This window comes from Jaculus jaculus, chromosome 15 (genome assembly GCF_020740685.1).
Source record: "Jaculus jaculus isolate mJacJac1 chromosome 15, mJacJac1.mat.Y.cur, whole genome shotgun sequence".
NCBI classification, from domain to species: Eukaryota; Metazoa; Chordata; class Mammalia; order Rodentia; family Dipodidae; genus Jaculus; species Jaculus jaculus.
This window is the reverse complement of record NC_059116.1, coordinates 54678881-54702179: the sequence shown is the minus strand read 5'-3', so window position 1 is coordinate 54702179 and position 23299 is coordinate 54678881. Positions and strand designations below refer to the sequence as shown.

Below are 23299 nucleotides of genomic sequence, written 5' to 3'. Positions count from 1 at the left end.
AAGGGATTCAATGGAGGGTGGATTTGAGAGGGGGAGACCAGAAATGGGGTGGGAATTACCACTGTTTATTGTGCATACTTATAGAAGCTGTCAATAAAAAGTTAACAAATGTTCACTTATCTTCAAGATGAGTGTTGCAGTCGGGTTTACAGTGCTGGCAGAAATCACCCAACCAAGAGCAGCTAGCTTTGGGGGAGAAAGGGTTTATTTTGGCTTACAGATTTGAGAGGAAGCTCCATGATGGCAGGGGAAAACGATGGTATGAGCAGAAGGCGGACATCACCCCTGGTGGACAATAGCAACAGGAAAGTGTGCCAAACACTGGCAAGGGAACATTGGCTATAATACCCATAAGCTCATCCCCAACAATACACTGCCTCCAGGAGGTAATAGTTTCCAAATCTCCATCAGCTGGGAATCTAGCATTCAGAACACAAGAGTTTATGGAGGATACCTATATCAAACTACCACAATAAGTAAACGTACTTTCAATAATATATCCTTTCTAATGAACAAGGCACACCTAGTAAATGCATTACCAGTCAACTCTATATAACTTCATACACAACATAGCTAGCAATCTTTACTTTCAAGTTTATTGCAAAGAGATGTATTTTTAAAAATTCACTACTAGACCTTGCCTTCTATTTGTAAGGCCATGGATTTAATCCCAAAGACAAAAAGAGGAGAAGGGATGGAAAGAAGACAAAAAGGAGAAAAAGAAAAGAAACAATCTAACAGACCACTGAAAATCATAATCTCTAAGATAATGAACCAAAACCTACTCCCAACCCTAATCTAAGGCAGTAAATGACAAATCATCCAGATGTAAGAAAGAAATGTAAAAACAAAAATATTAGGAATATACAGAAAATAACAACGTTATAATATAAACAGAAGAATATATTCTAAAGCAAATTCACATATAAAAATAGAAAGATAGGGCTGGAGAGATGGCTTAGCGGTTAAGCACTTGCCTGTGAAGCCTAAGGACCCCAGTTCGAGGCTCAGTTCCCCAGATCCCACGTTAGCCATATGCACAAGGGGGCGCATGCGTCTGGAGTTCGTTTTCAGTGGCTGGAAGCCCTGGCGTGCCCATTCTCTCTCTCTCTCCCTCTATCTGTCTTTCTCTCTGTGTCTGTCGCTCTCAAATAAATAAATAAATAAATTTTAAAAAATAGAAAGATAAACTCATTTAAGAAAAAAGGAAAAAAGATCTTTTCCGACTCCTCCTGGATCATAAATTGCTTTCAATTTTAGAAAGAGGGAGACAGAGCGAGACAGAATTGGCATGCCAAGGCCCCAAGCACTGCAATCAAACTCCAAACAATTGCGCCACCTAGTGGGCATGTGCAACCTTGCACTTGCCTTCCCTTTTGTGCATCTGAGTTATGTGGGATCTGGAGAGCCCAACATGGGACCTTAGGCTTCTCAGGCAAGTGCCTTAACTGCTAAGCCATCTCTCCAACCCATAAATTCTTTTTATAATCACTGATGTTCCAAGGGAGAAAAACACAGCATTATATACAGATAAAATCTGATAACAATTTATTTATTACAATAGAGAATAGCAGCATATGTAAGAGCCTATATTTATCACTGCCCATAAGTTTGTCTAGTACCTATTCATACTTATTGGTCAGTGGTATATCAAGAACATTTAAAATATTACACCTGAATCTAATATGGCTTGCAGAAAGCTTTTTGAGAAACAGACTTAAAAAAAAAAAAGGTTTGTAGAGTATCATGTCCAAAGCCCAGTATTAAGGATAAAAACGTAAAAGGCAAAAAACTGCGTGGTTCACAACCCTGTAATCCCAGTACTGAGGAAGCTGAAACAGGAATACTACAATTTCAAGTGCAAGCCAACCTGTGCTATACCAAGACTGGCTCAAAACACAAACAAAAAAAGATATAGGAAGCAACATATTCCCTTGCCTCAGCATCTCTCAGTTTTAACAAAATTTTTGGTATAAGATGTCAGAGGATCTCTGTGGATAAAACAATTGTCACACAGCCATAAGTACCTGAACAGATCCCCAGAACCCACATACAGCCACATAAAAATGCTATAGTAGGCATCTGTAAATTCAGCACATCCCAACCCCAATGTGAAAACAAAGGTACAGACAAGACAACTGCAGTGAATAACCAACTCTGCCTCAAGTTTAAATAAAAAGACTAGCATCCCAAGTTGTCCTGTGACCTCCACATATGCAACATAGCACTCATGCATATACAACATACATTCACACGCATATATGCACGCATGCACGCACACACAGACACAAAAATATGGCAACAGATTATACAGCAGAATATAACAAAGTAGAAAGATATTTAAAGCAACCTAGAGGAATGTAAAAGACTATCTAAATGACATGAATGATAACGGACTAGTGAATTTGAAGCACAGGGAAAAGGACCAACACCCAGGAAAAGAGAATAATGTTGAGCACTAAGATAGCAGTAAAACAGAGTGGGAAGGAAGAAGACAGCAAGGAAGGGGAGAAACTTTTGAGATATCAATGAAAATACATTTAAGAGGATGAAAAAGGTACCCATCACCCACAGTGTTACAGAAAGGATAGAAGAATACAGGACTCCCTCAAAGCATCCCAAACTATTTCTGCATGAGCAAACAGAACTGGCTGGTGATAATATAATGTCACAAAAATATCAGGTAAAAAATTTTGAATTTGGGCTGGAGAGATGGCTTAGCGGTTAAGCGCTTGCCTGTGAAGCCTAAGGACACCGGTTCGAGGCTCAGTTCCCCAGGTCCCACGTTAGCCAGATGCACGAGGGGGCGCACGCGTCTGGAGTTCGTTTGCAGAGGCTGGAAGCCCTGGCACGCCCATTCTCACTCTCTCCCTCTATCTGTCTTTCTCTCTGTGTCTGTCGCTCTCAAATAAATAAATAAAAAATTTTTTTTAAAGTTTTGAATTTATTGATATGTTAATTTATGATGTCTTAGAAACATTCAAAATCAGGTAAACCTGTAAGTATAGCTGGCAATACAAATCTAAACTTCAAGGAAAGGTCAGGGTTAGGGACAGATTTGGGAGTAAAAATGACTGTAAATAAGATCCCAACAAAAATGTGTAAGTGAAGCCAGATGTAGTGGTGCACACCTTTAATCCCAGAACTTGGGAGGTAGAGGTAGAAAGATCAGAGTGAGTTTAAGAACACCCTGAGACTACATAGTGAATTCCAGGTTAGCCTGAGCTTACCCTACCTCAAAAAACAAACAAACAAACAAAAAAGTGTAAGTGAAATATGGAGTGGTCTAACCATTAAGATTATAAGAACGCACCCCTTGATAGCTCAGGTAATAGTGAAAAAAGTAAGAAATTTAACATTTAAGGGACAGAGATGTTTGACTTTGCTCTTTTGTGATAACAAAAGTATTTACCTAAAAGAAAGTTCTTAAGCTATCTACAAAAGATGGCTACCATTCTTTCCATGAGTACTGTCACTGCAACTTGATGCCTATTATAAAACTTTCAACAGCAATTATAAATGGATAACATAAAAAAAAATACAGCACTAGAGAAATGCCTTACTGGTTAAAGAAGTTTTCCTGCAAAGCCTAAGAACCTAGGTTCAACTCTTCAAGACCCACATAAGTCAGATGCACAAGGCAGAACATGTATATGGAGTTTGTTTGCAATGGCTGGAGGCCCTGGCATGCCCATTCAGTGTCTCTCTCTCCCTCTCTCTCTCTCCCTCCTTCCCTCCCTCCCTCCTTCTCTCTCTCTCTCAAGTAAATAAAATCAAAACTTAAAAATAAAATTTTAAAAAGGATTATACTTCCTTGCTTTTGAAACATTCATTATATAGACTTTTTAAAGTTTAATATGATTTTCTTTAAATATACATTCTGGTTGAAAATGAGGTTAAAAATTCCTCAGTGATTACTTAAAGTACCAGTTTTATATCAGGAGTGATTCACCTGCATGTTTTAGTTACATACAGGGCAGAAGCATCACTGAAGATTATCAAGAGCCAAGCATGGTAGCACATGCCTTTAATCCCAGCACTCTAGAGTCAGAGGTTGTAGGAGGATCAAGGGGTTCAAGGCCACCCTGAGACTACAAAGTGAATTCCAGGTCAGCCTGGGCTAGAGTGAAACTCTACCTCAAAAAATCAAAAGAAAACAAAAAAAGAGTATCAATATACAATTGTGGCTAATAATAATGAAAAGATACACTTAGAATATATAAACCAAATAAATTCAACTTTAATTAAATATTAATATTTTAGCTGTGCTGTGGCTCATGCCTAGTAACCCCAGCACTCAAGAGGCTGGAGCAAGAATGCCTCAAATTCAAGGACAGCCTGAGATACAAAAGGAGACTGTCTCTTTAAAGCATAAACACAAAGTGTTTGGGATGGCTCACTTCTATAATCCTAGCACTCAGGAAGCTGAAATAAAAGGATTACCATGAGTTCAAGGGCAGCCTGAGCTATACAGTAAGTTACAGGTCCATCTGAATTATTTTGAGACCCTGCCTCAGAAAGTAATAATAAAGAAAAAAGAGTAAGACAGGGCTGGACAGATGGCTCAGTAGTACAGGTGCTTGCCTGCAAAGCCAAAGGACCCAGATTCAATTCCCCAGGACCCACATAAGCCAGATGGCACAAGGTGGTGCATGCATCTGGAGTTCATATCCAGAGGCTGGAGGCCCTGGTACACCCATTCATTCTCTCTCTCTCCTTCAAATAAATAAAAAATGAGAACCTTTACCAAAAAAAGGAAAACTAATAATAGTAATCATAACAAAAAAGTAACATACGATGAGGCTAAACTAGCCATTTTTCCTAAGATTTTGTTTTATTCCCAATTTTGTTTTATTCATCTTACCAAAACAAAGCTTACAAATTAATGAACAATGCCAATTATATCAAATGCATAGAGTTTCAGTACCTCACTTGTCAACCGTATTAGAAGAGCTGCAGCCTCTGAATATTTGCTTTGGCTTTTTAAAATTTCAGCACTAAGCAATACACATCTTTCTGCCAACACCATATTCCTAAAGAAAAAATAAACAAAAATATTTAATTGGCACCATAATATTTAGCACATCTAAGTTACCAATGCATTCAGCAAGATTCTACTTGTAGAATCTGAGTAAAAAGCCTATGTCCTTATTTTTTGCCTACCAAGAGAACTTAAAAAATAGTGCAACAGAATTTAACCTACCAATTTATCTTATTTAATTATTCACTCATTTTTTGTAGTGCTAGATATTTATTTAGTGTTTTTTTGTGTGTGTGGGGGTGCTTGGGATTAAGCCCAGAGCCTGGTGAATGACAGGAAAGAACTCTACCACTGAGCTACTTTCACCAGCTCAAAACCTTTTATTATTACATAATTTTGTAATTAGAACATAATTCAAGGTAAAGAATAGTGGTGACAGCCTGTTATCCTAACACTTGCAAGGCTAAAGCAAGAAGAGTGTGGAGAATTGAAGGCTACCCTGGGCTACCTAGTGAGATCATGTCTCAAAATAAAAATTGTTATTCTCAAAAATTACCATAATAGCCAGGCGTGGTGGCACATGCCTTTAATCCCAGCACTTGGGAGGCAGAGGTAGGAGGACCGCTGTGAGTTTGAGACCACCCTGAGACTACACAGTCGGCCTGGGCTAGAGTGAGACCCTACCTCAAAAACCCAAAAATTACCTTAATAGTAGTCAAGGTGGTAGCTAACTCTAATCCAGAACTTGGAAAATGGAAACAGGAAGATCATTCCCAACTACACAGAGTTCAAAGCCAGCCTAAGATATATGAAACTCGCCAGGCATGGTGGTACAGGTCTTTAATCCCAGCACTCGGGAGGCAGAGGTAGAAGGATTGCCATGAGTTCAAGGCCCCCAAGACTACATAGTGAATTCCAGGTCAGCCTGAGCTAGAATGACCCTACCTCAAAAATAATAATAATAATAATAATAATAATGATTTGTATATTTATGTATATATGTATGTATGTATGAATACACACATACACATACACACACACACACACATATGAAAGTCCCATCTCAAAAAGAAAAGGAAAACACAAAACAAAACACTGTAATGGCCTGTTATGTACTCTCTACAAATCATGGTTTTTGAGAGTTAATATTTATGAATACCTAAGTTTGTCTAACAAACACAAATGATTAACTCCTAAAGCTAGCACTCCCATATACATACATTCATACATACACACACACACTGTGAGAGAGATGTTTTTATCTTAACACTATAATTTTTACCTAATTATGTTTGACTTCTCATCCCTTTCCTCATATGGTCAGTTAATTATTTGTTTTTGTTTTGAGATGAGATTATAGACATGCACCAACAAGACCAAGTTTGTGCTGGCAATGCTGGGAACTGAACAGGGCCTTGTGCATGCTAGGCAGGCACCCTATCAATTCAGCTACATCCCTAGCCCCTAATAACCCATAAGCTACATGGTATTAATCTGTTTATTTAAGCAACATTTTAAAAAATATATTTTACTTATTTACTTATTTATTTGGGAAAGAGAGAGAACAAGAGAATCGGTGTGTCACTGCAACAAACTCCAGATGCATGTGCCCCCCTTGTGCATCTGGCTCACATGGGTCCTGGAGAATCGAACCGGGATCCTTTGGCGTTGGCAGGCAAACACCTTAACCACTAAGCCATCTCTCCAGCCCTAAAGCAACATTTTTAAAAAGTCATTTGTATCAAACAGTAGAGTGCTGAGGATTCAAATTATACCCTATATTAAATGCAGACTGGCACAAACAACAAAATTAGTAGAGAGCAACTAATTTTTATTGTAGAGGAAAATATAAATAGAAGGATGGCTGGATAAATGAAAAGAGAATTTGGGGTTAGGAATGGTGGCACACCCCTGTAAGCCTAGGACTCAGAAGTCTGAAACAGGGGGGCTATGAGTTCTAGGACAGCCTGGGCCACATAGTAAGACCCCTACAAAAAAATTAAAATTAAAATTAAATTTTAAATTTTAATTTAAAAACACTTCAGAAACACATATGATTTGTTGTTGACCTGAAAACTGGATTACCAAGGGTTATTAAGTTCCTTGGGTCACTAAGCTTTTATTTCCACCATTCCATATGCATCTCTCCCCACATTCTGAGCTTCATGAAGACAAGACCCTTTCAGAGAAAGCACATCAAACTTCTTAAAAGTATTTTACTACTCTTGCTTCCTTGGCTGTTCACTGTACTAGTTCTTCCCTCTGACTCCCTTGTTAGTCTTTTTGGGAATTCCTTTTTATTGTATTTTTTTATTTTATTTTTACTTTTTGAAGCATGATTTTACTCTAGCCCAGTCTGATCTGGGACTTACGCTACAGGCCAAGCTGGTCTCAAACTCACGGCAATCATCCTAACCTCAGCCTCCTACATCATATCCAGCTATGATGTTCCTTTAAGGGGAGGAATGTAGCTCCTATCTAGCTAGAACCTGAATACATTTTTTTTTACCTTGAAACATGGTCTTACTCTGTACAGCTGGCCTTGAATTGCTTTAGCCTCCCAAGTGCTGGGAATACAAGTGTGAGACATTATGCCCAATTTACAAATAGATTATTGAATGCACTTAGTTGTATCCCTTGAGCAAATTTAACTTTTTCACATTCAATTTCCATATGTATAGAACAAAAATAATTGTACATACCATGTCATAAGTTACTGCAAAGATTTCATGACTGAAAATTATTTCTATTTAGTCAGAGGCAAAGGTTGAACACTGAAAAATCACTTTTTAAAACTATAAAGGCTGTTACACTACAGTTATATTGCTATTACTATTACTTCCACCTGAACAATATTATGAGGTTCAAAATAATTTCTGTATCTCTGTATCTATTCATATTTATTTGCAAGCAGAGAGAGAGGGAGAAAATGGGTGTGCCGGAGCCTTTAGCCACTGCAAATGAACTCCAAATGCATGTGTCACTTTGTGCTTTACACAGGTACTGGGGAATCAAGCCTAAGTTGTTAGGCTTTTTAAGCAAGCACCTTAACCACTGAGCCATCTGTTCAGCCCCCAATGTATCTATGCTAAAAGAAAAGGAATAATAATAAAGAAGCTGGGCATGTGGTTTATTGGTAGAGGGCTGCCTAGCTAGCATGAACATAGCCCTGGGTTCAATCCTTGGCACCACCAAAAAAAGAAAAAAAGAAATTTCCCTTGGTCTTACTAAAAAAGAAAAATAACTTTTCCACTTCGTTACTATATAAACCTTAATGATAGCTTAAGAAGAATAAATGACAATTAACCTCCTCATACTAATTTATCTCAAATTTCTTTTTCAAATTAATCCCCTAATACTTGCTATGTACACAAACTGTATATCCTAGCCAAAGCCAATTCTCTTTCACTTGTAATGTTATGCCCAAAACTTATTTGTAAAAGTCACAATTCCAGAAATGTCTTTATGGCCACCAAACATGCAGCTTTCAAAGTCTATTTGAGAAGTATCCTAAGAACCTCTTCTAATTACTTTTAAACCAGTTCATAGAATCCTTATAGTTTTATTAGAACTCATTCTATGTACAAAATACTTTTCATTCATTCTCCTGGTCTGTTCCTCTACTACTCATATTTTTGCCAAATTAACATGGAAAATTCAAAATGGTTACCTTCTGGCTTAACAGTAAGTAAAGCCAGAAATGTCCCATAACACACCCTCACAATAGAATTTAATCTCAACATCATATATAACAAATTCCTCATTCTCAAATCCAAAACAAACATGAACTAAAGAAAAATTATTCAAGAAAACACTATTTTTTTTTCATCTTCACCTTTCTCCAGCTTTATTAACCTCACTAGAGAATCTAAAGCATAACAGAACAGAGAACTATTTATTAATAATAAAATATCAAATTTACCTCAACATAGTAATAATAGGATCAGTATAGTCACCTACTTGCAGATATCCCTGTATGTCTGTATTGCCGTATCCATGTAGTGAGCAGGGTATGGACGAGGTGCTCCTGGTTGAAGGAAAGCTGACACTGCTGCCATTTCCTAAAGAAAATACAGACTTACTTCAAAAGAACTATGTTAGAAATTCAGAAAGCTGAAAATATGAAATGAAATATTAAGGGTCTATAGTAATGCATACACATAAATTGCATAGTTTAATGCAGACTCAAAATACCCACTTAGGGCTGGGCAGATAATTTTAGTGGGCAAAGTGCTTGTTGCTAAGCATGAGGACCTCAGCTCAAATCCCCAGTAGCCTCTCTGTTCAAGAGCACACACAAACGTTGACATACAGTTTTTAATTTTCTCAAAATGCAGTGAATGAATGGGGATATAATTCAGCAGTAGACTACTTGCCTAGCATGTGTAAGGCCCTGGATTTGATGCCTAGCACCACTAAATAAATAATGAATACCAACCAAGGCACCAGCTGCATAAAGCATTGCTTGATCATTAAGAAAATCCTTCTTTGCTGTATGATAGCAACTGTAAGCCAAATCGTAGTGCTGCACCAAAAAGCACAAGTCAGCCATCTTCCTGATTTGAAGCTCCGGTGCTTCTGGAGGATACCTACAAATAGAAAATGAGTAAAGGAAATTGTGACACCATCGAATACAAAATATGTAACAATCCAAGCTATACAACTACTCAGAACATGAAGAAAATGGGTCCTGGTGTCTATCTTCAAGAAGAGTGCTAATTTTCAAAATAATTTTGAAAACAAGAAGTTAAAACTCTGGGAACTTCTCAACAGCAGACAAGCATTTCCCCCAAGATGATGTTATAAAATACATGGTTAACATTAGTGACACATTTATACACAACCAAAAAAAAAGTTAAAACACAAACTGATACATGTTATATTCCACTAAAGCAGCATTTTATAAAAACAAACTTTGCTAAATATACACCATATCTTAGAATCCTAGTCCAAGTAGCAGGTGTGATGGTGTATACCAGCATTTTGGAGGCTAAGGCAGGAAGATTCTAAGTTCAAGGCCAGCCTATATTACTTAGCAGGAGCCTATGTCAAAAAATTAATTAGGGGAGTGGAGAGATGGCTTAGCAGTTAGTATGTTTGCCTCCAAAGCCAAAAGGACCCAGGTTTAATTTTCCAGGACCCATATTAGCCACATGGACAAGGGGGCGCACACGCCTGGAGTTCATTAGCAGTGGCTGGAGGCCCTAGCGTGCCCATTCTCTCCCCCCACCCTTTCTCTGTCAAATAAATAAAATATTTTTTTAATTAAAAAAAAAATTAGGGCTGGAGTGGTGGCTTAACAGTTAAGGCACTTGCCTGGAAAGTCAAAGGACCAAGGTATGATTCCCCAGGACCCATGTAAGAGGTGGCACATGCGTGTGAAGTTTGTTTGCAATGGCTAGAGGCCCTGGTGCACCCATTCTCTATCTCTCTCTCTCTCAAATAAATAAATAAATAAAAATAAAATTTTTTAGTCAGACTAAACTATTTTAAATATAAAAGGATTGTTAATGAACGTCTAACTATATCTTACAAATAAAAAAAAACAGGCCCAAAATAAAATGACTTTCCCACCTTTATTCAGGATCAAGCTAAGTATGACACCTCATGCCTATAATCCCAATAATTAAATAGGAAGCCTAGCTTAGACAACATAGTGAATTCCAGGCCAGCATGTGCTAAAGAACAAAACCCTTTGTCTCAAATAACTAAATAAATAAATAAACAAAGCAAGAAGGCCAGTTACGGTTGTTTTTTAAACTATAAAGACTTTCTTATCCAAATTCTGCACAATATGAAAGTAAAAAAACTAAAGAGGTGGAGTTTTTTGTTTTGTTTAGATTTTTGGTCAAGCACTACAGAGAACAGCACAGCAACACCAAAAATATTTTACTCACAGCAATCCAGATGTACTTTTCAGCTCATTAATACTCTTTTCTGGAACCTTACTGCCACTAAACCATTTTTTAGTTGCAGAAAACAGAGATCGACTTAAACCTTTTCTTGATATTAGCTACAAAAAAAAAAGATTAAATTTGTTGACAGATATGAAGCCTTTGATATTTTTTACACAGAAAAGAAAAATTTTTAAAGCTTGCATAATAAATATTCATTTTAATAGCACTATTTAAAAAACTAATATACTGAAAAAAATCCAAGTGAAAATTAATTTTCTAGGGTTTAACAGAATTTCATCACTGATAATAATTTCACTTAACATCTTATATTGTAATACAAAATTCTAAACAAAAAACTTTTAACTTTTGAAAAACTTACAATAGTCTTAAACATAACTACTTAAATTTGAAAACACTCCAAAATATTAAGCCTTACCTGATCATTTAATTGCCGGATAGTTTTCTCTATGTGTGGCAAAAGGCCACGAAATGTAAACTCTTGTATAAACTGTCGAATTCTATCATGATCAGTAAGTGTTAAACAGGCACCATGAATTATTCCAGCACTTGCTTTCTTTGTAACATGATCTGCACCATCAACACTGGTAGAAGGGTCACTTGATTGGTCCAATTGAAGTGGGTGAGCTCTATAGTTATTTGGTAAGCCATCTACTGAAAAACATCTTTCTTTTATTTTCAGAATTTAACAGAAAATTGAGATTAATACTACCACAGAATTAAAGAAAAACATAATAGAACCCTTTACCTCTCTGTATCTTAGAAGTCCAAAATAAAAATAGTATTAACATTTCCCAATTTAAAATGAAAGGGCTTGTGTTAATTGTTACATTGTAATATGAATTTAAGAATTCAAATAACTCAAGAAATAATTATAAAGTTTTAAATGATATAAAGAATTACTTTTAAATAAATATTTTTATTTATTTATAAATAGATTTATGAGAGGGAGAAAGAGCGAGAAGGAATGGGCCATCGGGGCCTCTTGCCACAGCAAATGACTTGATTTATGTGCCACATTTTGAGCAACCAGCTTACATAGGTAGGTACTGGTGAATCAAAATGAAGCAGTCAGGCTTTTCAAGCAAGCACCTCCAACCACTGAGCAATCTCTTCAGCCCTAAGAATTACTCTTAAATAATAAAACTAAGATGTAAAAAAAAATTATAAGAGCCAGGCATGATGGCTCATGCCTATAATTCTCCTACTGGGGGAGGCAAAGCTAAAAGTACAAAGCAAGCCTGATCCATCTACCAAATTCCAGGCAGCCTGAACTACAGAATGAAACACTGCTAAGAAAGAGAAAGAGAAAGAGGAGAAAGAAAGAGAAAGAGAAAGAGAAAGAGAAAGAGAAAGAGAAAGAGAAAGAGAAAGAGAAAGAGAAAGAGAAAGAGAAAGAGAAAGAGAAAGAGAAAGAGAAAGAGAAAGAGGGGGGGGAGGGGGAGAGAGGAAAGAGGAGAGGAGAGGAGAGGGGGAGGGGGAGAAGTGGGGGAGGGGGGAAGGAGGAAGAGGGGGAGAAGGAAGAAGAGGGGGGAGGAGGAGATGGGGTAGGAGGAAGAGGGGTAAGAAGGAAAGGGGGTAGGAGGAAGAGGGGTGAGGAGGAGGGGGGCAGGAGGAAGAGGGGGAGGAGGAGAGGGGGTAGGAGGAAGAGGGGTAAGGAGGAGAGGGGGTAGGAGGAAGAGGGATGAGGAGGAGATGGGGTAGGAGGAAGAGGGAGGGGGAGGAGGGGAGAGAAGGAGGAGGGGGGTAGGAGTAGGGGAGGACAGGAGAAAAGAAAAGACAAGAAAAAAATTACAACCGGCTGCTACAAATGATGATACACACCTGTAATGCCAGCACTCAGGATCTGAGGCAGGAGGATGGAGTTCAAAGCCAGATAAGGAATTCGAGGTCAACCTGGGCTACACAGAGAGAGGCCCTGCTGGCAAACAAAACACTTTAAAACTATCATTACCAAAACTGTAACTTCAAACATAAGAATATAGTTTGCCAAATTGTGTGAATGTGGAAAATAATGCTTCAGTATCACATTCCCCCTTGCTTTCTACAACTATTTCTAAAAATAAATTATTTCCCTAAAAGAGTATGTCAAAAAATAGTAGACTCAAAAGACTAAATAAAATCAGAATGAAAGTTTAACCTTTGAGCCAGGTATGGTGGCACCTAACTATAATCCCAACATTTGGGAAAGATAAGGCAGGAGAATTCTAAGTTCCAGACCAGCCTGGGCTATACATAGTCTCCTACCAGCTACTTAAGAGGCTAAAAATAAGGGGATTGCAAGTTGAGGCCACCTTGGGCAACTTAGCCAAGACCCTGTCTTAAAAATAAGAAAACTGGGCTGGAGAGATGGGTTAGCCATTAAAGTTCTTGCCTGCAAACCCAAAAGACCCAAATTCAACTCTCCAGGACCCACATAAGCCAGACACACAAGGTGGCACATGCGTCTGGAGTTCGTTTCCAGTGGCTAGAGGCCCTGGCATGTCCATTCTATCTGCCCCTCTCTAAATAAATATAAAATATTGAAAAAGAAATAGCCAGGCATAGTGGCACACATCTTTAATCCTAGCACTTGGGAGGCAGAGGTAAGAGGATTCCCATGAGTTCAAGGCTGCCCTGAAACTACTTAGTGGATCCAGGTCAGCCTGGGCAGAAGCTAGCCCCTAACACACACACAAAAATTAAATAAAATAAAACCAAAGCTAGAGAGATTGCTCAGCGGTTAAAAGCACTGGCTTACCCAGGTGAGCTGAGTTCAATTCCCCAGTACTCACATATATCCAGATGTAAAAGTGGCACATGTACCCAAAGTTTGTTTGCAATAGCAAGAGGTCCTGGCATGCCCACATTCATGCTCATGCTCTCATATTCACTCTCTCTCCTCCTCCTCTTTCTCCCTGCCTCCCTCCTTGCAATTAATACAAATTTAGAAAAATAGTACAAAAGGAAAGGGTTAGGGTGTATGACTCAGGGAAATAGTGCTTGCATTGCATACATAAGACTGAGGTCAGTCTCTACTACAGACCCTCCACCTCCCAAAAAAGAAAAAAAAGTCCTCCCATGTTTTAGCTATAAAAATTAGCAAACTTTAACAACAACGTTTATTTTCAATCAAAAGAAAACTTAGAGAAAGTATCAAGACCTTTGACTTCATTATCTATTCCATCCAATGAAAGCAAGCTACTATCAGAATTCTTATTGGAAGTCATAGTACAAGGGACATCTTCATATGATTCCTATAAAAATAAAATTGACAATCATTAGCAATTTTAATAAACCATGTTTAGACTGCTCTAAATCCATCAATAACTATGGTTGCTGCACTGTTTGCTTCATTTGCTTGCTAAAATACTATTCTTTTCTTACAATCTTTCAAAGGTCTGTCTTCTATTTATCTTACTCTAACATACCAAACCCCACCTGCTACATTTTTAATCCTTCTCATACCCAATTTACTGCCCTAATTCATAAGCACTCAAGTGACCTCTATCTCAATATATCTTTTCTTATATAGTACATACATGTGGACACACACACACGTATGCCCATAGATATTCATATAGGGTATGAAAATATGCCTATGAATCTTAATAATGGCAGTAGGAAAAAAGAGGAACAAATATAAATTCTTGTAGGTTACCAACACAGTGCTAGCAGATTGGAGTGAATTCTGTACATACAATACAATGTTTATTTCAATGTCCAAGAACCCAATTCTATACCATAAGACCAGCAAATATAAAAAATTATTCAGTGTGTCATACTTTGAAGAAAATATATAAAGTAGATCTTAATGGAACATAAATAGGAAAGGAAGCTGCCCAAAACCACTGCTTGAAATAGACTTGAAGAAACTAGTATACTTAGCCCAGAATAATATAAAAGATCAGAGCCATCTTTCTGTATTTTGAAACCTGTCTTAATGAAAACTGATACAGTTCTCCCCAAAGGATCAGTCTGAACAAGCAAAGAATGTTTGCTGAACCTCAGGCTAGAATGGGTCATGTAAGGAAAAATGTTTAAAGAAAGTAAAACATTCCATCAGGGGTTGAGGTGGTCACCTTTAAACTATTTTCAAACAGACCTTCTAAAATTCTAAATTATAAAACTTACGTTACTTCTGTCTTCTTAAATTGTGAAACTGATTTGGGGGATGGTGTCTAATGTCTATAAATCCTAGCACTGAGGCTACAGAATGAGCACCAGGTCAACCTAGCTAGAGTGACACCCTGTCTCAAAAATAAAAGTAAATAAATAATAAAGTTCTTAAATTGGACAACATGATTATATTACCTTTTACAATTTTAGGGAACTAAACTCTAAACTGGACTTTTCTGTACTACTTCTAGCCTATTCTAAAGATGGCCCTCAAAAACCATGAAAAAAAACAGAACTCTTTCACATCCAGCTGGTAGTTTCAAGTCTAAAGATTTTCCCCAATATAATCTAAAAGAAAGTCAGCAATCACTTCAATATTAAAAAGCAAAACATCAGCCCTGGGCTACCTGACCACTTATGAACCTCCAGCTTCTGGGTGAGTTTTTCCTCTTGGCTTCGTCTAGCTGAGCTGAGCAAAGGGAGGACCTCCTAACCACTAGTTTCCACATGGGCTCTTTACCCCCTCCTGCCCTCCACATGACAGGAGCTCTTTATACTTTTTTTTTCTACCTTCTCCAAGATTTTTCCAGGCCCAATATTAAGCTCTTAAGCCATGTTGGTTTATTCATTTTCCTTCCCTTGATTCTGTAATTCCCTAGATAAATAAAACTTAATAATCAAAAAAAACAAATTGTCAGACAAAAAAATAAAGTCTGTACTATAAAAAAAAAATTTAAACTAAGGTTTTAAAGTAACATTTCTATTAGAAGACCAATAATTACATAAATTTTTAACTTATATTTTTTAAAATTTCATACAAAAAGAAAATATCATGGCTTTACTTATGCAAAGTACGAATACATTTTCCATTTACTTAAGAAGTTTTCCTTCTAAACTGAAGCAGTCAACTCTTGGTTATCCAACTAAAGAAAGAACTTGGCATTTGCTATTAAGTTTCAAGTGGGATATAATGAAATTTAAATTTTTGAAAGACCATAAACCTTTATACCTACCTACTTTGGCCAACATAAATAATCAACCTTAAAAGTCATTAAGAAATCAGAGCCAGGTATGGTGGCCCACACCTTTAATCCCAGCACTTGGGAGCCAGCGGTAGGAAGATCGCAGTGAGTTCAAGGCCACCCTGAGACTCCATAGTTAATTCCAGGTTAAGCCTGGAACAGAATGACACCCTACCTCGAAGAAAAAAAAAAAAAGAAAAAGAAATCAGGGGCTGGAGGGATGGCTTAGTGGTTAAGGCGTTTGTCTGCAAAGCCAAAGGACCCAGGTTTGATTCCCCAGGACCCACGTTAGCCAGATGCACAAGGGGGCGCACATGTCTGGAGTTCATTTGCAGTGGCTAAAGGCCCTGGTATGTTCATTCTCTCTCTCTCCCTCTTTCTCTGTCAAATAAATTATATATATATATGTATATATATATATATTTTTTTTTTTAATCAGGAAAACGCTGGGCATGGTGGCACCCACCTTTAATCCCAGCACCCAAGAAGCAGAGGTAGGAGGATTGCCAAGTGTTCAAGGCCACCCTGAGATTACACAGTGAATTCCAGGTCACCCTGAGTGAGAGCGAGACCATACCTCAAAAAAAAAAAAAAATAAAAAAAATAAAAAGCAGGAAAAAAGGAAGAAATAGGGTTGAAGAGATGGCTTAAGAGGTTAAAATGCTTGCCTGCAAAGCCTGAGGACCAAGGTTTGATTCCCTAGGACCCACATAAGCCACATGCACAAAGTGTTGCCTGTATATGGAGTTCTTTCGTGTGCAGTGGCTGGAGGCCCTGGTGTACCCATTCTTTCTGTATATATGCCTCTTTCCCTCTATCTCTCTCTCTCAGATAAATGAATAAATAAAATATTTTAAGTGGGGTGTGGTGGCACATGCCTTTGATCCCAGCACTCGGGAGGCAGAGGTTGCCATGAGTTTGAGGTCAGCCTGAGACTGCATAGTTAATTCCAGGTCAGCCTGGGCCAGATCAAGTGTCTACCTCAAAAAACTAAATAAATAAAAATAAATAAAAAATAAAAAGGAATACTTGCTAAAAATTCAAAAGAAAAAGAAATTATTAAAAGGTCACAAAAAAAAAAAAAAACCCAGGTGGAGAGATGGCTTAGCAGTTAAGGTGTCTGTTTGCCCACAAAGCCAAAGGATCCAGGTTCAACTCCCCAGAACCCACATAATCCATATGCACAAGGGGGCATACATCTGTAGTTTGTTTGCAGTGCCTGGAGGCCCTAACGTGCCCATTCTATCTGCCTCTTTCTCTCTCCTCTCACTTTCTCTCTCTCTCTCATAAATGAAAAAATTTAAAAAAAAAAAAACCTAAAAAGTATGAGCTCCAAACACTGGCTAAAAGGTATAAGCTCCAAAAACAGTGCTGTGGTTTGAATATAAAATGTCCACTAAGGGCTCGTGTGTTTAAACACCTATCTCCAGGTAGTATGGCTGTTTAGGAAGATCATGGAAACTTTAGGAGGTGGTGACTTACTGGAGAACTTAAGTCAATGGAAGCCAATATTGAGTTTTATTGACTGGTCCCACTTCCTATCCACCTTCTGCTTCCACTCTTTGGCTACAATGAGACAAGCTGGCCTCCCATGCCTTCCTGGCCATTATCAACTATAATCCCTCAAAACATAACCTGAAATAAAACCATTCCTTCCATAAATTGTGTTTGGTCAGGTAGTTATTCACAGCAATGAGAAAGTAACTATTACAGAAAATTGGTACTGACAATGGGGCTGATACTGTGATAAATCTGACCATGTGTTTTGTAGGCCTTGGAACTGGTTTGCAGGAGGAATATGAATGAGAAAAGACTGGACTTAGAAAAGACTAATTTTTGAAAGACTAAATGCTGATAAACAGACAGTGGAGGCTCAGCTCACAAGCCTTCAGACAGGAACAAGGACTCTACTGAGAATAGAGTTCGAGGCAGTTCACGTTTTATGTGACAAAGAAACTGACCTTCTGTCTGTATCCTGAGAACTTGAATAAAGCTGAAATGGACTAATGTCTTTGTTTGAAGAAATTTTAAGATTGTTGACTATCCTTATTCAGATTTGCAACAAGTAAAACAAAAAAAATATTAAAAATGTACCAACTTGCTGGGCGTGGTTAATCCCAACAATCGGGAGGCAGAGGTAGGAGGACTGCTGAGAGTTTGAGGCCATCCTGAGACTGCATAGTGAATTCTAGGTCATCCTGGGCGGGAGTGAGACCCTACCTCAGGGGGAAAAAAAAAAAAAAGTACCACCTAGTAAGAAACATAGAAAGTTTAAAAGTTCCCTCAGGGGCTGGAGAGATGGTTTAACAATTAAAGGTGCTTACTTGAAAAGCCTGCCATTACAGGTTCAACTCCCCAGTACCCATGTAAATCCAGATGCAAAAATGGTGTACGTGTCTGGTACTGGAATTTGTATGTAATGGCATGAGGCCCTGGTATGGCCCCAAAATAAATTTTTTTTTTTTTATACAGAAAAAATATCCCTCAATGAGTGTGCCAGTGCTAAGAAAATAGCTACAGCCAGGTGCGGTGCATAAACCTTTAATCCAAGCACTTGGGAGACAGAGGTACGTGGATCACTATGAGCTCAAGGCCACCCTGAGACCACCAAGTGAATTTCAGGTCAGCTTGGGCTAGATGAAGACCCTACCTGGGAAAAACAAAACAACATAAAAAAGAATTTTGGGCTGGAGGGATGGCTTAGCAGTTAAGGCGTTTGTCTGCAAAGCCAAAGGACCCAGGTTCAATTCCCCAGGACCCACGTTAGCCAGATACACAAGGGGGGTGCACACGTCTGGACTTTGGTTGCAGTGGCTGGAGGCCCTGGTGTGCCCATTCTCTCTCTTTCCCCTTCTTTCTCTGTCAAATAAATAAAAATACTTTCAAAAAATACCTAAAATTTTTTTTAATTTTTCTTTTTTTAAAGCCAGGCATGGTAGTGCACACCTTTAATCCAAGCACTCAGGAAGCAGAGGTAGGAGTATCGCCATGAGTTCGAGGCCACCCTTAAGACTACATAGTGAATTCCAGGTCAGCCTGAGCTAGCATGAAACCCTACCTTGAGGAAAAAAAAAAAAAAAACTGTGGCTTAAACAGGGCACAGTGTCTCATGCTTTTAATCCCAGGCACTTGAGAGGCAGAGGTAGGAGGATCACCGTAAATTCAAGGCCACCCTGAGACTACATAGTGAGTTCTAGCTAGGTCAGCCTGGGCTAGAGTGAGACCCTACCTCAAAAAAAAAACAAAAAATAAATAAATAAAAGACTATAATTATTGAAGAAATTAGAACCATTAAATTACAGCACTGCATTAAGATAAAAGAAAAGATACCCTGATACAAGATTCAACCCATTAAAGGCTGTAATTCACTAAGAATACAAATTCTTTTGAAAGGGAAAGGATTAAAAGGAGAATGCCCCTTCTTCTAAAAAGCAACTTACTAGCAAAGTATTTTGCCAAAGTCAGCCTGGAATGTATAGAGTGCTACAACTGTAGTGCAAGGGAGCCTGGCTTAAAACCAAGCAAAACTTGACACTACCCACATATACTAGTTTTTATTATTTAGTTTTATTACTTATTATTTTCAGATAAAGCTCTATAATGCAAGCTGAGTATGGCCATAGACATCTCTGCCCATTAGCTTAACATTTAAATACGTGTTCCATGCCCAAAAACATGTCTACTGTCATTTCGTTTTAAATTATGACCTTAAACTGAACATGCTCCAAAATGAACTCCATAACTAACTGAGCGTGATTTGGAATAAGTTGACCCATATACAAATATGAATATGCTCTCTGAAAAAAAATTCCCATGCTTCCTATATTCCAGGAGAGTTCTGACTTGGAAATATTCTCCTTGATGCTGCAGGGAATAAATCTGTTTACATTTGTCTTGGTTGTGTTTATTTTGGTTTTACACTCAACAAGATGTGAATCTACTATATTTGGTTTTAAAACCAAGACATAAAATTTTCTTGATCTAAGCATGGTAAGGCACCCCTAAAATGCCAGCCCTTGGGAAACTGAGGCAGGATGATTGAGAGTTCAAGACTAGTCTAGGCTATATAGACAGTTCAATGCCTGTCTTAAAAACAACAGAAAAAAAGTTGACAATATTATGTCATAAAACTAGAAAACAAATTTTATGGTTTGCTTTATTTTTGTTTTTTACATATACCTGGTTTTGAATACTATTTTTCTGGAGATACTGACTCCAAGGATCTGGTATCTGTTCATCTGATGCTCGATTTGATGCTCGAGAATTAATTTTAAGTAAATAGCAACCCTGAGTTCCATATTTCTGTTTCATTTCTTCATAAATCGACTCAGCTCTAAAGAAAAAAATGAAAAAAACTTTGTAGTAATTCAGGAGAAAACTTAAGGCAATAGATCTTATATATATATATTATGCCAAAATGACATAACAGGAAAGTAGCAAATATATAAGTTTAAATATTAAAATGAGAAATCATGATCTTAATTGAAATTCAAATGCTAAAGAAATTCTGGGTAGCACCAAACTGTGTTCCATGAAATACAATTATAAAGGAATAGTCCTGTTATTCAATCAAATAGACCAATCGGGTGGTCAAAACTAGTCTGGGGAAACTACAGGGAAGTTTCTTGGCAGCACAAACCCCAAACTCTGTCATGTGCCCATCTCCAAAGAACACCTTCAAATCGGCTGCCCTTTATGTCAGCTATAGGAACTAACCCTGAGGAAGTATAACACTTATCAATAAATAAAAGCACTAAAAAGACACAGTTTAAAGGAAGAGAAAAATACAACAAAACTAGATGAAGCATTTAGTACATAAAGCCACATCTTTTTCTTGCAAAATTTTCTGTAGCTAAATATATGAACTATTTCTTAAGACAGAGTAAAAAGTATTCTGATTTCCATATTTAAAAAATAAAAAAAAAAAAAACAACACTCAGGAGAAAGAGGTAGGAGGAGACCTGAGACTTACCTTCTGAAATCCAGGTCAGCCTAGACTACAAGGAGACTTAAAAAAAAAAACCTAAGCATGCTAGAAGGTGGTGAATAGGATAAACTCAAGCCATGACAATGTAAGCAAAGAGTGTAAATGGGAAATGAAACCTGGTCTCTATGGAACATTGTTTGTTTTTAAATTTTAAGTTATTTATTTGCACATGCAGGGGGAGGGACATGCCAAGCTTGTTGCCCTGTAAACAAATGTCAGACACTTGACATCCAACTTAATAGATGGCTTGGGAACTGAACTCAGGTATGTGAGTGAGCAAGCTTTGCAAACAAGTGCCATTTAGCCATCTTCCCAATCCGCACTGTTTATTTATTTTTTTTAATTTTTTATCTATTTGGCAGAGAAAGAAGGAGCGAGAGAGAGAGAGAGAGAATGAATAGACATTCCAGAGCCTCCAGACACTGCAAATGAACTGCAGATGCGTGTACCCCCTTGTGCATCTGGCTAATGTGAGTACTGGGGAACTGAACCTGGGTCCTTTGGCTTTGCAGGCAAATACCTTATCCACTAAGCCATCCCTAATTTTTAATTGTGTGGGGTACTGAACCTCATAAATGCCACTGAGCTATACAGCTAGAGCTCCCAACCCAATTTAAATGGGCATTTTTCAGTCAATAAGCTATCACTAAAGGGTTATTCATATGCAAATATTTCTTTAGACAACTAACAAGCCTAGCAAACAACTAAATCATATTGCATCCTATTAAGGCTGGGCTAGTAAAAGTTATAAAAAATGTATATAAACACAGAAGTATGTTTATCTATATACACACTGAAACATATTAAATGAAACTCCTTGTTCACTTTATGAACTACTGCTAAAAACATGAATTACTGACCTAATACTTGAAGGACCACTTAAATATACTTATCACAACCATTAAATATGGAAGATAATGTACCATGTTCAACTGATAAGAAATTAATTTTAATAGACATTTCTTTTATACTATACTTTACCCAATAAGATGTAGACATTTCAAAATAACCCAAAAATGAATAATCCTCATGAGTTTACCTTACAAAAGAGAAGTTGAGGGTGTGGTTGAGTAATCATTTGCTTAGCAAGCACCAGACCCTAGGTTCAATCACAAGACTTCTAATCATTCAACCAACCAAACAATGAATACATGTTAATTTATCCTCAAAATATGGGCAAGAAATGATTAAAAAACTACATGCCCCAGTGCTTGTTTGGGCAGCACACATACTAAAATTGGGACAATAAAGAGAATATTAGCATGGCCCCTGCGCAAGGAAGACATGCAAATAGTGAAGCATTCCAAACAAACAAACAAAAAAAAATTTACATGTCCCAAATGACATTCAAATATCAAGAGCAGTATGAAATTGGGCTGGAGAGATGCCTCAGCAGTTGGTATTAGCCTGCAAAGCCTGCCAGCCCAGGTTTATTTCTAGCTACCCACATAAAGCTGGATGAACATTCGTTTACAGCAACAAGAGAACAAGGCATACCCATATACTACACACACACACACACACACACACACACACACACACAAACACACACACATGTATAAATTTTAAATGTTTTTAAAATAAAAATAAATAGTATGAAACAAGATTAATTATCCGTTACTTGAAACAAAGCAAAATAAATTCTAATGCTAAAATAAAATCACTCTTAGTGTTTAATCTATGTTTTCAAGAAAAAAAAAATGGCAGCTTATGCCTGTAATTCAGACACCTGAGGAGGATTATATATCCTAGGCTAGCCTGGGCCTCAAAACATCATGTCTCAAAACATCCAAAAATAAAATTTTATGTTGTAAGACAACTTATGTATGAATACTAGCGTAAAGGGGCTATTGAAAATTGCCACACTAAGAACAAAGAAAGAAATGCTTGGATATCTTGGAGTCTGTGAAGCACATGAAAAGTAAGAAGTGGCAAGAGTGGACAGTAAGAAAGAAATGCCTATAACAGGCAGTGAAAAAAGGGAAAACTAGGAAGAAAAGAAAAAAAAGAGAAGTCGTTTTATATAAAGAAAACATTAGTATAGGAATGCAACTCTGTTGGTAGAGTGCTGGCCTAACATTCACAAAGCCATGGGTTCCTTCCCCAACACCACAAAAACTAGGTGTGGTGGCACATACCACCAGTACTTATGAGGCAGGAGGACCCTAGCAAGGTTCAAGGTAATCCTCAACTACATAGTAACTTTTAAGCCAGCCTGGGCTACCTGAGAGCCTGGTATCTTAAAAAAAAAGGGGGGGGGGAGAGAAGAAAGGCAGGGAGGGAAGAAAAATAGACC

General features: G+C 37.6%; 1 protein-coding gene and 1 non-coding gene across 6 annotated transcripts in view; one reads left to right on the top strand and one right to left on the bottom strand.

The window, feature by feature from the left end:
- The window catches only part of Trappc8 (trafficking protein particle complex subunit 8), a 148927-nt gene that overhangs the window by 93282 nt on the left and 32346 nt on the right, over positions 1-23299 (bottom strand). For 3 of the 5 annotated variants that reach the window (XM_045135008.1, XM_045135010.1, XM_004668420.2), the window contains exons 5-11: positions 20196-20349; positions 14039-14132; positions 11315-11550; positions 10879-10994; positions 9420-9570; positions 8942-9042; positions 4928-5033 (exon numbers count right to left, since the gene is read on the bottom strand). In XM_045135008.1, coding sequence (XP_044990943.1) covers positions 4928-5033; positions 8942-9042; positions 9420-9570; positions 10879-10994; positions 11315-11550; positions 14039-14132; positions 20196-20349 — 958 coding nt within the window. The remainder of the gene's footprint in view (positions 1-4927; positions 5034-8941; positions 9043-9419; positions 9571-10878; positions 10995-11314; positions 11551-14038; positions 14133-20195; positions 20350-23299) is intronic. The other 2 variants (XM_045135009.1, XM_004668419.2) reach the window with 1 other exon arrangement.
- On the top strand, positions 22211-22316 carry LOC123455175. The gene has a single exon (XR_006633731.1). It is a non-coding gene; the product is annotated as a U6 spliceosomal RNA (small nuclear RNA).